This window comes from Vanellus vanellus, assembly GCF_965231255.1.
Source record: "Vanellus vanellus genome assembly, chromosome: 11".
Lineage (NCBI taxonomy): Eukaryota > Metazoa > Chordata > Aves > Charadriiformes > Charadriidae > Vanellus > Vanellus vanellus.
This window is the reverse complement of record NC_138916.1, coordinates 21,916,559-21,930,283: the sequence shown is the minus strand read 5'-3', so window position 1 is coordinate 21,930,283 and position 13,725 is coordinate 21,916,559. Positions and strand designations below refer to the sequence as shown.

The window sequence follows — 13,725 nt, the reverse complement described above, 5'->3', positions numbered from 1 at the left end:
TTTGTGTTAAGTGTAATTGACTCTAAGAAAAACGATCACGGACAGGAAAAGATTCTCTAGATGCTCCCACCTAAGAATGAAGTTATTCATCTCAATGTGATGATACAAAGGTAGTTTAAGTGTCCACAAGAAAAATCAAACTAGACGATCTAAGAGTCTGAGTGAACACTGAACTCTGAATTAGAGGAGCACAGAATTTTTATATTTCCAGCTTAAAGTAACTGCGCAGAACTTATGCCTGAAGAAAATTATACAGAAAATCCTCAAAAAGAAATTGAAAACATTGTATAAAAATAAATTTATTACTCAACAGTGGAAACAGGGATTTACAATCTTCAGCATTCACAGAGATTCTCTTCCTTGATGAAGGAAAGAGAAATGAGTATCATCAGGAACCCATGATGAAAACATGCAGAAGACTAAGATCAAACACTTTGGGAGGAAACCCCTTAACTAAGTTGAATGTTATAGGTGGGCATTGAAATATTTTATATTACTATAAACTTACAGACATCATCTTCCACATTTTAAAACACATCTATTGTTTTATATCCTGTGCCATTGTTTCCCTCTCTTTCAGAGTCTTTTTTGCCATGCTAAGTTTGAGTGTTTGAAATCTGCATTCACAAGGAACTGTTTTTGAGTTTGTCTGGAACCAAGAGTGCATATATCCGTTGTAGAAGTCAACTGCTGTAAGCTTCTTCTTTAATACAACTGTTTTGATTCCAACCCAGCCTTCCTAAAAATAAATTAAAAAAAAAAGACAGTAAGCTTCTTCCATGTTTTAAAATTATCTTTAGCTCTCACTAGGCTGGCTTACAGAATGTTTTATTTCATGTCATTAAGTTTATGTTACAAGTTAAATTCTTGCTTGCAAGTGAAAAGCCTTTTAGTGGAAATGAAAAGTTCTCCAAGGTATCAAATAAAAAGACTGATGGTACTCTATACTAGTTCAGTGAATAACAATGGACAATTAAGACAAATACTCAAAACCTCATCCTTAGGGCAGTGAATATAAAACAAATAGGAAAAACCTACCTTGCAACGAGCTATCAGCGTCTGGGACACTTTATGGTATAGTAGTGAACCAGGAACAGCTCCACAGTAATTTAATATTTGATCTAAAAGCAAAGCAAGATTGTCGTGCACTTTTATGCCAAGAACTACAAGAAAGTTTAACACAGTTATGTGTCTTTGAAGCACAATAATCATCTTGAGTCACTATTTTGCTCAAAAATATTTTATTGTATTCTGTGTTCTATTATACTCAAACGAGCAGGGGAGAATCAGAACAGTCACTCTCTGGCAGCTCTCCCCATCTGATCCATAAACAGTCATTAAGCCCTGTGTGCTTTGGCACAGCACTCAGCCCACAAGGCGCTCAGACTCACAGACTACCACAGAAAATGGTTTAAGCGATAGTACACAGGGATAGCTTTCCTCGTGAGAGATCCCCAGACAATGGCACTAGAAGATGATCTCCTAACTAGAGGATTAAAATCCTCCAATCTCAGGATTCACAGGACTATACTTACTGCTTGCTCAACATCATCACAAAGCAAGAATGTCCTTAAAACCCATTTAATGCTCATCTTTGGGCAGAAACTTACTGCACTCTGAGCATATATGAATTAGTTCTACTGGAGTTTCAAAAAGCAGTACTTAAAGCTATTGTTTAGTACAATTGTGTACTATCTCCAAGTCAATGTTTGAAGAGACAGGAAAATTTAACTTAACAGATTAATTTAAAAGTAAATACCAGCAAAACCGGGGATATTATCCACTTCCACAAAATCCAGAAGTTTAACAGCAGTACCCTTCCAGAGTGTCTGCAAAGGAAACTGGAAACAGAAGCAGATGACACATTGAGAATATTTTCACAATTTCCAGGCAATTGTCTAGGTTTTTTTCTTATGCCAGATACCTGTGATAACAACATTAGGAGAAAAACTTAGGTATATGTCCAGATAAGATACCCTCCTTATTATATCTAGTTTCCCTTGTTCTTCCTCATCTCATTGACAAGCAAACCATGATTGTACGCAGTAATGACTTAAACAACTAGCTGCAAAGCTGTTTACCGTAGCTGTTTGCACTGTTTACTGTCATGCAAAGATGTCATTATAGAGGTCTGAAACCCTCTCAAATGCATCAGCGGAAACCCCAGAGCTAAGGAAATGACACAAAACTATTGAGCTGATTTCAGACTTGGAATTGAGTTCATGCAAATTCTCCTCCCCACTAATTCCACCTCTAATGCTACACTACGCTGGGATTTTAAAATGCATGCTAGCTTTTAGAGGCTAAAATAACTAAACTTGCGTTTTAGCTAAAATATCTACACCAAACGCAGACATGCAAGAGGACAGAAAAGGGTTAAAAAAACCAATCCACTGTCTTACCATACTTCCTATTGCACGATGCAATTGAATTATTTGTGCAGCCGTTTGCTCTTCCCATTTTATACAACTCTTCACTATAGATATTTTAGGAGCTAGGGGGACAAAAATAAATTAGACGACTTCATATGTTGTTTTGCATCTTTTTGCAAGCAAATAGCTGTACTATTTTATCCTATTTTAAACCTGATTTTATCCTGACCAATGGCAGGTTTACCATCTAGCCATACATACTTTAGACAACAACTAGAGAAAAAATTTTGTAAAAACCTCGATTTGGATTATTTATATTTTATTCTCAGTTGTCCTTTTATTTACCCATTGCACTGCAAACTGATAACATCTGTTTACAAGCACCGTTGTAACACTTGTGTCTGCATTAAAACAATAATGAATAACAAACTCAGATTTTGTGACATCACTAGTGATTTTGATATTGTAAGTGCAAGTGGAAAAAAACCACACTAATGTAGTAATTCTAAAGAATTCTGAAGCATTTTTCCCCTCTGTATGACTTTTTTTAAGACAGAGAAGGCAGTGAAGAGATCATATTGAGAAAGTTATCTAAAAAAAAAAAATATAACCCAGCACAGTACTTTTCCAACTGATTAAAGAAAAAATGAACAAGTTGCATTCAGTATGATGTGCACCTACCAAATGTTACTCCTTCTTTCGGTTGCTCTTTTTTATTTTTTAAACTTTCAGGCAAGTTTTTCAAAACTGATATCAGCTGCAAAATCAAATTTTGTACGGAATATTAGCAAAGCTAAGTAAGAGTATATTTATTAACAGTAAATCCAAGACATACAAATACAGTACTTAATTTTTCATCAGTGAAACTGTGAGCTTTTAGAAAATTGGGTCAGTATATTCAAGACTTGTATCATATACACAAACAAACTAAAGGTATCCTTCCCACTGAATCACAATTAAAAAAAAAAAAAAAAATTCTTTTATGGATGATCTGCTCCCTGATATTAATCCCAGAACAGGACAAATACTGATTATTAAGACAAAAAAGCAGATATTCACTTCAATGAAAGAAGAAACTGCAGTTTTCATAGAAAGCACTTGAGTTCTTCACTGAACAGAAACAGAACATCAACACACAGGACCAACACTCTCAGCTTATCACATACCACTCAGCTTTCCGCTCAGCAAAGCAAAGTGCTCAAAAACACTAAGTTTCAGATCGCTCTCCTCTTAACAGTTCCAGTCAATTCAGAACAAGATTAAAAAAGAATTCTGTTTACACATCTTAAAAGCAAGGTACTAATCAGAAGCGACACTAGCTTGCATGACTTTACCATGTTTGCACCCATCTTTGATAACATCACTTCCAGCTCCTTTGCGGTACAGCGGGGAGGAACAGCAAACTCTTCTTGTTTAATAATTGGACCTACATCAAACCTATAAGGCAGAAAACATACATGCTTACTGGAGAACCTATAACTCAATTAGCAGTTCAAAAGTCTACATTCAATAAATTAATTCAGTTACTAATTACCCTTTTTTCCCTCTAAAACTTTGTTTTTCCACACACTATCAAATAATGTTTGGTTCACAAGACAACTCAGGGAAAAGAGTATCAGATATACATTGACAAGCAAGATTCACCACAGCAAGCTGAGATTGATATGAATGCACAATTTACAGTTCAGAAGCGTAAGATCTCAGAAGAAAAAACCTGAATTACTCAGAAGAAAGTTGTTTTGCATTTTCCTGAGATCTCTTATCAGACAAGCATCTAAGAAAGAAAAGATAACTATGATAACGTGTTTTGACAAGCCTTTTAAGCCAGAGTTTGCGCTACAACTAAAACATACTATCTCCCTCTCATCCCTACACAGGCAATGGCTTGTCCTGTTTCACTTACAGGAGGTTACAGGCAACTCCGAAGTCTGACAAACAGATCTTTTCTGTCGCATCTTACCAAGCCCATCCATCTAGCTGCGTGACTGTTTGTTCTGTCTGGTCCCTGTAATAATGCTCAGAAGTAGAGAACAGGCCTAGAGTCCAGAGTACAAATTATACACTCGCTAAAATACTGTATTTGTGGCAAGTCTCGTGTAGTGAGATGAAAGTTTCTAAGTATTTCAAATACTTACACACACACATTAAAAAAAAAATAAATAGTGATTACATAGAATGATTTAAATGATGACTGAAGTGGTGATGATTTAAAGTCCTGAGAGGCAACAGAAGCAGTGAGTGGTTTTGGGAAGCACATCTAACCTACCTTTTTGGTCTTATTTCCATAATTGTCACCCCAGTAACTTTATCACCATGAAGCACTGTGTGGATTATTGGTGCAGGACCGCGCCATCGTGGGAGACAGCTGGGATGGACATTCAGCATGCCACTGAATTGAAATATTTTAAAGTTAGAATAGCAATAGTACCTGAAGCTCAATCTACATGTAAATGGGTGTGCAACATTTATTACACTGAAACTGCTGTAAGAACTAACTCCTCAGACCTTCGGAAGTGTTACCAGTTTAAATATACATTTAAAGGAAAATTCACACTATATTACCTTCAGTTTCTCAGTGAACACAGAAAGGGAGATGAGAGGAATAAAGGTAAACACATTATGCTGAAGATTTGCATAGATCTACATCAATGTGTTAAAGAACAACAGTGAACCTCACAACAGAAGTAGGGCTCGGGCTAAGCAGATGAACCCAGGAGCCTTGGAGCACCTCTCCTATGAAGACAGGCTGAGAGAGCTGGGCTTGTTCAGCCTGGAGAAGCAAAGGCTCCGGAGAGACCTTATTGTGGCTTTTCAGTACTTAAAGGGGGCCAACAGGAAAGACAGGGAGACTTTTTATGAGGGATTGTAGTGATAGGACAAGGGTTAATGATTTTAAACTGAAAGAGAGTAGATTTAGATTAGAAATTAGGAAGAAATTCTTTATTCTGAGGGTGGTGAGGCACTGGAACAGGCTGCCCAGAGAAGTTGTGGATGCCCATCCCTGGATGTGTTCAAGGCCAGGTTGGATGGGGCTTTGAGCAACCTAGTCTAGTGGAAGGTCTCCCTGACCATGGCACAGTGGTTGCAACTAGATGATCTTTAAGGTCTCTTCCAAATCTAACCATTCTATGATTCTACGGAAGGAGTTGACCTCACCTGCTACAAGTCACAGGTGCCGACTCAGAAAAAGAGTCTAGCTTTGCTAAAGAAGCAGCGATAGATGTCCTGTCAACTCACTTACTATGGGAACTGCAGAATAAGGTCCTCACTTAGGAGACGTCCAAATGATGCCACCACACCCACATCAAACTGCCCCACAGGTCCTGTGTGTGGCCACTCATGAACAGGCAGCTGGAGCTCCCGGGCACAATTCTTCACAGGCAGGTCCCCAGGCAGGCTGGTGGGCAGGGTGACCACCTCCAGTCTGGACACCAGTGAGTCCTTACTGGGCTCCCTGGGGTGGACATGGCATTGAAGACCTCATGCAGGCAAAGGCTGCTTCACCTCCATGTCTCGCTGTGCCCCAGTTCCCTTCCACAGGTCCCTAGCCTCCCTTCACTGATCCAGACCCCCCAGCCCTGCCACCCTCAACCCCCTCACCACCCCTGGCTTCCCCCTTTCAATCCCAGACCCTCCTCACTCAGCCCCACGGCCCCTGCCCCCGCTCCAAGTCCTGACCCCCCCTCTGATCCCTCTCCACAGACCCACTCGTGATGCTGTGGTCCCCCAGTAGCCCCGGAACCCCATCATCTGCTCCCATCTCCCCTCCCTCGGTGCCCAGCCCTCCCTCCTCCCAGCCCACTCCTCCACAGGCTCTGCCGTCCCCCCTCAGTCCCTCCCGCCCCTCTCTCACGGCCCTATCCCCCTCCCCGCAGGCCCAGGTCCCGGCCCCGGCCCCTGGGCCCGTTCCTCCCCGCCGGCGAGCGGTACCTGACCGCCTCGAGGGCTCGCAGAGTGGCGACGGCGAAACGGTCGGTGCCGAAGAAGAGCACCCGCCATGGCGGAGCCCCTGCCCGCCCCGCCGCCCCACGCGCCGCCTTCACCCCCTCGCGCCAGGCGCGCAGCAGCCGACCCCGCATCGCGGCGCTTCCGGCGCCGAGCGATGACGCGCACGCGCACGCAGGCGCTCGGAGCCCGCCTCGGGGCGGGGCGAGGGACGTCGCGCGGCCGCCCCTGGGGCGGAGGCGGTGGCGCCATCTTGGGGAGGGAGGGCGGAGCTGCAGGTTGGGCCGGTCGAAGCGCTGCTTCGAGCTTCGCTTCAGGGCAGCGCTTCTCGGGCCGGAGGCGCCGAGGGAAAGGGGAGCGGTCTCGGGGAGCGGAGCCAGGCGTCTGCCTCAGCCCCGGTTTCACCACATTGTCGGTGCTGCCGCTCGAGCGAGCGTCTCCCGTGGCGGTGGGCCCGTGACCCTGCCCCGCGTGACCGTAAAGCGGCCGCTTTGCCTCAGGGCGGAGATAACGCGGAAGAATGTCGGGGACAGAAAGGGGTGTTGACACCGCAGCCACTGATTTTCTGCTGGCTGCAATGCAGCGTTTGATAAGCTGCTATCTGTGTCCGCCGCTGTGGACAGCTTTAACAGTGATTATAATTTAAAGAATGCTTTTTTTTTGTAAACTGTGGGGTCAGAATGACCACTTAAAGAACTGTCTTCTCCCATAACATAAGAATGAAAATATTTTATCGTTCTACCAAGAATGTTCTTTTCCCCCATGGGAAGATGGTTTGTTTGTGTAGCTTTTCACTTAATGTAAATTACATACACAGATTCCCTATGCATCTAAATCACAGTACATCTTACAGTCTTTGACACTAATGATTTCTAAAATGTGGAATGTGAGAATCTGGGAACGTCCTATATGCCAGTGAAAACGTAAATTACTTGGAAATTGGATGACAGAATTTATGTCATGGATAGAGGAGGGAAGGATCAGTAAAGACAGTGAAATTTTGTGCCATGCTGAGCAGTGCTGCGCCTGTTCGTTCCCTTTTTCACATCTGTTTTGCCCATCATTAGGGCTTTCTTTGAGACATGGAAGATGCCCCCATCTCCAGCGGTGGAAACAAAGGAAAACTAAGGAGAAAGTGCTGTTACAGGTTAAAAAAAAAGTCATGACATCCTAACTGATGTGCCTATATTCCTGCACCCTGAGAAAAGGAGAATACACTACTAAAAAGCGAGGTCATTTCCTAGCTCAGAACCCGTACGTAAGAATCAATTGCTCCAGAAAACTTAATTCTCTATTACTTGGGGAGCCCCCTGAAAAGCCTCAGTTCAGTCACATGCAGGACACTGTTCGATTCCAGCTGCCTCATCTCACGGTGCATAGGTGAAAGGATATGGTAAAAAAATCAAAGGACAAACAAGAGGGTAACAAGGATGAAGGAATGGCTTCTGCTTGAGAAGAGATTAAAGCAACCAGCAGAGTTCATCTTGGAAAGCAGATGGGGGAAGAAGGGCAGGCGAGCAGTCTGTCTTATCATAAATAGCACGGAGCTGGTTAACAGGGAACAATTAGTTGTTGCACAATAACTAAGTGATTATGGGCACTTAAGGGTATCAGGCGCCAAAAGAGAGGAAGCAGTGTTCCAGACAGCGTGTAATTTGACCGCTTCTCTCAGATGCTGAAAAAAGTTGATCACATAATATCTCGGATGCTGAAAAATACTCATGGTTTCCAGAAGCAGACAGCGCAATCGCTGAAAGGCAGGCTGGAAGGAGACATCCTGTGTCGTGCAGGAGAATACCAGCTCTCAGGTCTTGGGTGAAACCCTGGATTTATCACCAGCACTTCAGAAATGCCAGGGAGGTACCATGAGTGTTTGGATGGCCCCAATGCCACCCAAAAGCTGGGAATTAGAACCCGGTATCTGGTTGCTTCTCGCTGTTAATTTCCAGGTATCAGATCCCGGCAAGGGAAGCATTAAACTTGTCAGTGCCACTTCAGCACTGCATGTGGAGCTTCACCTGCTGCTCGTCAGGGGACTTAAACCCTGGAGAGGGATTCTCAGTTCTGCCAGTAGTAAAGGCTCCTGGAAATACTGAAACTCCGTGCTGAGTTTTTGCCAGACTTAGGCATGAAGTAATTAATGTTTCATTTGCAGTGAGTTTATGAAGTGGACTTAAATTCATTCCAGTGTACTTGCTCCCAAGTAATTCATCCTCAGCTCTGATACAACTGTACAGTTCAAAGAGATTACAGCTATTATTTAGCATTATGTCTTGGACACAGCGTACATGAATTTTAACTGAAGATTATTTTGATGTAAATTTTTCCAGCAGAATGAAAACAGCAATCTGATTGTTTCAGGAAAAAAAAAAACAAAACCTCACAAATCTTGCTTTCCTGCTGCATTTGAACTCTGCTTTTGTACATGGCAAAAAAAAAAAAAAAAAAAGGCGAACCCTGAATGTTTAGTTATTCTGTAACCAGGCATTTCGGGTCAAAGACACAGAAGGGATCAAAAAAGATAAGCAAAATTGAAATGCCAAGGTCAGGCAAGTTCTTCCTAAGAGTAGCGAAGACAAATCCGAGGAGGAAGCAGAACACAAATCAACATCCTATCTCCACTTTGTTTCCTAGCCAAAGACACTGAAAGTGTCTCCAAGAAGTAAAAAGATACCTCCCGTTAAAGGGTGCCAATGTTGTCAAGGGAAATATGAAATAAAACACAGCCATTGCTGAAGAGATTGCTCCTGAGTACATTCGTGGTCCTGTGGAGAAGGAGAGGATTACTAGGTAAGGGACAACTCTAACCAGTGGGAAATTGGTTTTATTCCCATGTACATCACACTGAGTTCTAAAGGCATCTCGGCCACCTACCTGCATCCTGACACTATTTTTTTTGGGGGGTATCATGGGTGAAATAGGCACTGCTGTGCTGGTGCACTAAGACTTGTCCCTGACCGACACCACGCCACCCCAGGAAGGTGAGTGGAGGTGTCCCAGCACTTCACCACTGACTGTGGGACATTGAACTTGCAAGAGCTGCAGTAGGGCTTTGGGGGTCTCTCGTGTGAGAGGAGCTGTCGGACACCTCTTCTGCAAACAGCCCAAAGGCAGGATGAGACCCAAACAGCCGCTGTGGAGCTGCAGAGCTGCCCATGACTTCCCAGGGGCTGCAGGCACTCTGTCTCCTCTGATCAGGTTTCTTCAGCTGCTTTCAGAGGCTTCAGTTGAGGGAAATGTGGGTTACACCATCATGCCCAGCTTCCACACAGCAGCTGGGGATATTATTTTTTTTTAAATTAAAATACAGATACATAAATAAAGCCATGTAGGAACCTGGGATGAAAGGGGACCTTCTCGGGCTTTGCAGTCACCCTCCTCCAGTTACAGCCACCTCTTCACCATGGTTAGCATCTCCATCCCTCTACTCGGAGATTGCACTACATGGGCCAGGCATTCTTTGTGCTGTTCTCAAAGGCAGTGAGTCAGAGGATTTGGTTGCGTAGCTTGTGAGACCGCTTGTTGGCCTGTCACTGTAGAAAAGCGTTCCTGGGTGTGATGGCACTTTTTAAATGATCCAGCTTGAAATGAGGAGGAAAGACAGCACGGTTTACAGCGTGGTGTGATATCCCAGCTCGACCCGCCTCCCCCAGCAGAGAGGAGCTCTTGTTTCCCAGAGGATGGTTTTCTGCGTGAGAGCTCCCATCCGATCGCGGCCAGGCTGACACTGAAGAGTAAAACATCTCTGTTTGGGGAGTATGCATGCCTGCTGGGCGAAATTTCACAGGGGCAGCCAGAGGAAGCTCTGAATCAGATGTGAGGTGGGATTCAAAAGATTAATCACACTGCAACACAGCTTCAATGCCAAAGACACTTTATTTCAAGCTTTGAAAACACCGAGAACAGGACAGACGTGGAGACTGTGCCCATCGCCATTAAGTTGAAGCTAACCAGTGCTAGCTGTGTGCTCCAAGCCCATCACTGAGAGGTGTCCGGCTTGCTTTGCAGTACACAGCTCCATCCATGGATCAGGTAGTTCAGGGAGGAGGAATCCTCCTTTCCAAATCTGTCTGGCAAAAAAAGGCAGCACATCAGCCTTTTGACGCTGCAAGGCCTCACGGCAGTCCCTTGACTTAGCCAGCTCTCGCCAGTTCCTGTGAAACAGGGATGGCAAAATCTCCAGGGGCGGCAAAATCTCTGATGGGTGATTTGTGCTTTGCCTGCAAAGTCAGTGGTTCTTGTAAGATGCTCTGAGAACCTTAGAATGACTAAAAAAAAAAAAAAAAAAAAAAGAGGCTAATAATCTGCTTTATCAGGACATGCTTCCTTTATGCAATGAGGACCGAGCCAGGCAGAGTGAACATTATCTTTTATTTTAACCCCAGGGTAACTTATTACTGAGTGTCATTCTACTCGGCACTCGGCACGCTCTTTTAATACTGATTATGCCAATAGCTTGAGCAAATAAGCTGGAAGTTCCTAAGGTTCTTTCTTTGGGAAAAGGTCATTCACCTCCTACTGTAAATGGACCCACTAAAGTGGTGTGTTTTTTTCAGAGGCTGGAGTGAACCTCACCTGTTGGACTGGCCTTCACACATGACTCAGGAGCAGAATGAATCACAGCTCGTAGCATACCGAGGAGGAAAGGAGACCTTGTTGCCGTAGTAAGTCGCTGATGGGTGCTCGGAGGAGACGGTTTCAGACAGCGGGGCTTAAAGAAGAAATGTAGCTTCCTCTCTGCTGGGAACTGCGTGTTTCTGGTGAGTTAGCGGAGATTAACGGACATTCCTGGTGCACTAGCTGGTGGGTTAATTTATAGCTATCTCTAAAGAAAGGCTTATTTATTTATTTCAGTTAGAAAGCTCAGATTCTTGGAAATTTTAAGCAAAGGCTGTATGGCATGTTTAAGGAGAGACTGAATGGCAAGTGAGAAGCAGGCTGGGATAACTCGTGCGTATAAACAGCCTGGAAAGCAGTCAAAGGAAGATATTTAATACAACTCAGATTTGGTCTTTAACTTTTGACTTTTCAAAGGTTAACAAATAGTACAGACTGCCTTCTTGCTTTACTATTTTAAATAATAAATATTTTTCTTGTGTTCTTTAATTGAATTTGATCCTTAATATACCTTTATAAACCAACCCATCCATTTATATCTCCGTGGTGTGCCTTTGTATATCCTATATGAACCCCAAAGACAGGCCATCCCACTTTTATAATATATTTAGAATAACCGACGCATTTTAACACAATCAGTTAAGATAAGATAACCACCAGAGAGAGAGAGTGACAAGAGGAGACTATTTTACAAAGACTGGGACGTTGTAAGTGCATTGCCCCATATTGTGTAGTGAGTAGTGTCCAGAGGGACTTTATCATCTTAACAGAAGCTGTACTTGATGATTTTTCCAGAAGACCTTTTTCCCTATCTTTATTTATGTCAATATAGTAAGTATATCAAGACTTCTCATTTGCAGAGTGAGGGCAACATCTGGCTTGGTAAGGAGCCTTGAGTATTATACCGGATAAAAACCGACATACAGAGTACATGGTAATTTCACAGTACTGCGTGCTGCGCCCTGGCTGGAAACAGTCCACGTGCAGCTGGGGACGTGCGTGTTTCCGCACAAGACAGGCCCCTTGCCGAGTGATGCCAACCTTTAGAGCACCGATCCCTCAGCTCTGCCTTGTGCGTGCAGTGGGTCTCATATCTCCAAAGGCTTCTGTCAGGAGGAAGGATTTTACCATTTAAGTGCCGGGATCAATATGTAGAGTGAAAAGCAGTCACTTGCCATTTTTCTGTACTTTCTTGAGATTTCCTAGGATGCCACCAAAGTCCACAGATCCTGATTTTGAACAAGAGGATTTGGGACAGCATTGGTGAGTGACTCTTTCTTCCTGAAGTAAGCACAGCATATAAATTTTGCAGCTTTTGATGTGAAAATCCCATTTGCAAAAAGAAAGAAATTACAAAATTGTTCACGTATAAATATAAACTCAAAATAGCACAGGTAAAATGTTTCCTTGAGAGGTGCTGTCCTCTTTATTCTCTCTGCCTCCTTCCATACAAGCATAAAATGCATGAGCTTTCTCTCGTTTGAGCTTCCCGTGTTGTAGGTGAGCTGGGAAGCAACCTCAGAAGGGTCTGGGTTGTCTTCAGAGGGCTAGGAGACTAAAGTCCACAGCTTACAGTTGTCCAAGGCCTGGATCTAAGGGCTCATCCGCATCCAACCACAGCCAGAGTGACTGCTGAGACGTGTGGACAGGGGAGCAGCAGAGAAGATGTCACCCACACTCTCTCAGCTTGTTTGGTGGAGCAGTGTTTGCCCATGCCGGGATGTGGGCAGAGGGGCAGAGCAGCTGTGCAGGAGGAGATTACTTTAAAAATTTGCCTTTCAGGCTGGAAGATCCAAACTCTCCAGAGTGTGTCCAGCCCAATTGTGGGACTCACTGTTTCCTTACTGAGGAAACTGGTGGTGCAGGCAGTGTTCTAGATCCTGCTCAGGCTTTCCGCTGGGGTAGATGCACTGGCCTGAGAACACTTTGTTTTGTAGCTTTGATGAGTGAAACTTCCAAACTAGTTTGATCAGTTTGATGTAGATGTAAAAGATCTTTAAAATAACAGGGTGTACCCTTAAAGTCTTTTACCTACATTTCCTGTTAAAGCATGATAAATATCCATTCCGCTACTGTATTGTACCTGAGATGTTCCAGCCTCCTGTGCCTGGTAGAGATTTGTTGATGCTGAAGACTTTATGAAGTAGTGAAGTACTTTTAGCAGCTTTCTAAGCATCCCTGCTGTGCATGGGAGCTTTAGTGCGGACGCCAGGAGGTGGCCCACAAGTTATGAAACACCTCAGGAGAAAATCAGCAACATGCATGCCAAATATTCCTGTTCCAGCAGATGATTAGACAGAAGCCTTGCACAGCAAGATTTAACACATTCTAGTGGCACGTCCTATCAGGGTGTAGCAGACTTGTAACTTGATTTCATTGGCACCAAAACTTTATTTCCTCCTTTCTGAGGAGTGATCCATGTGTATAAGCTAAAGCTTACCCAGACGGTAAGGTAATTGGCATACCTAACTGCAGGGAGCAGCTTTACCAATATTTTCTGAAATACAGAGTCAAACTGGACCACATACTTCAGAGTCCCGTCCTCAAAAAATTGCTAACAGGTGGTTTTCTGGCAGCAGGGAGCAAGCCTGCATGCCTGGTTGGCTATAAAATGTGAACTTTGAATTGTGAAGACATTGAGGGGGGGGGGGGGGAAATAGTAGCAATCATTAGGTCTATAACCGATAGGACAAATGCTTCCCTGAGGAGTCAGCAGCGATGTTGTTGACACGCCTGGCACGGTGGAACACGCTTGTGAGCAGTTTCCAGGGAACAGTTTCAGACAGTGCCA

General features: G+C 43.8%; 1 protein-coding gene across 1 annotated transcript; it reads right to left on the bottom strand.

Annotated features, from left to right (window-relative positions):
- Nucleotides 1-283: 283 nt before the first annotated feature.
- On the bottom strand, nucleotides 284-6,451 carry MTFMT (mitochondrial methionyl-tRNA formyltransferase; the record flags this gene model as incomplete). The annotated part of the gene is made up of 9 exons (XM_082488766.1): nucleotides 284-739; nucleotides 1,039-1,121; nucleotides 1,760-1,841; nucleotides 2,403-2,494; nucleotides 3,054-3,129; nucleotides 3,707-3,809; nucleotides 4,639-4,761; nucleotides 5,614-5,826; nucleotides 6,303-6,451. The coding sequence occupies 9 exons, from the start codon at nucleotides 6,449-6,451 to the stop codon at nucleotides 539-541; spliced, it is 1,122 nt and encodes a 373-aa protein (XP_082344892.1). The 3' UTR covers nucleotides 284-538.
- Nucleotides 6,452-13,725: the final 7,274 nt, after the last annotated feature.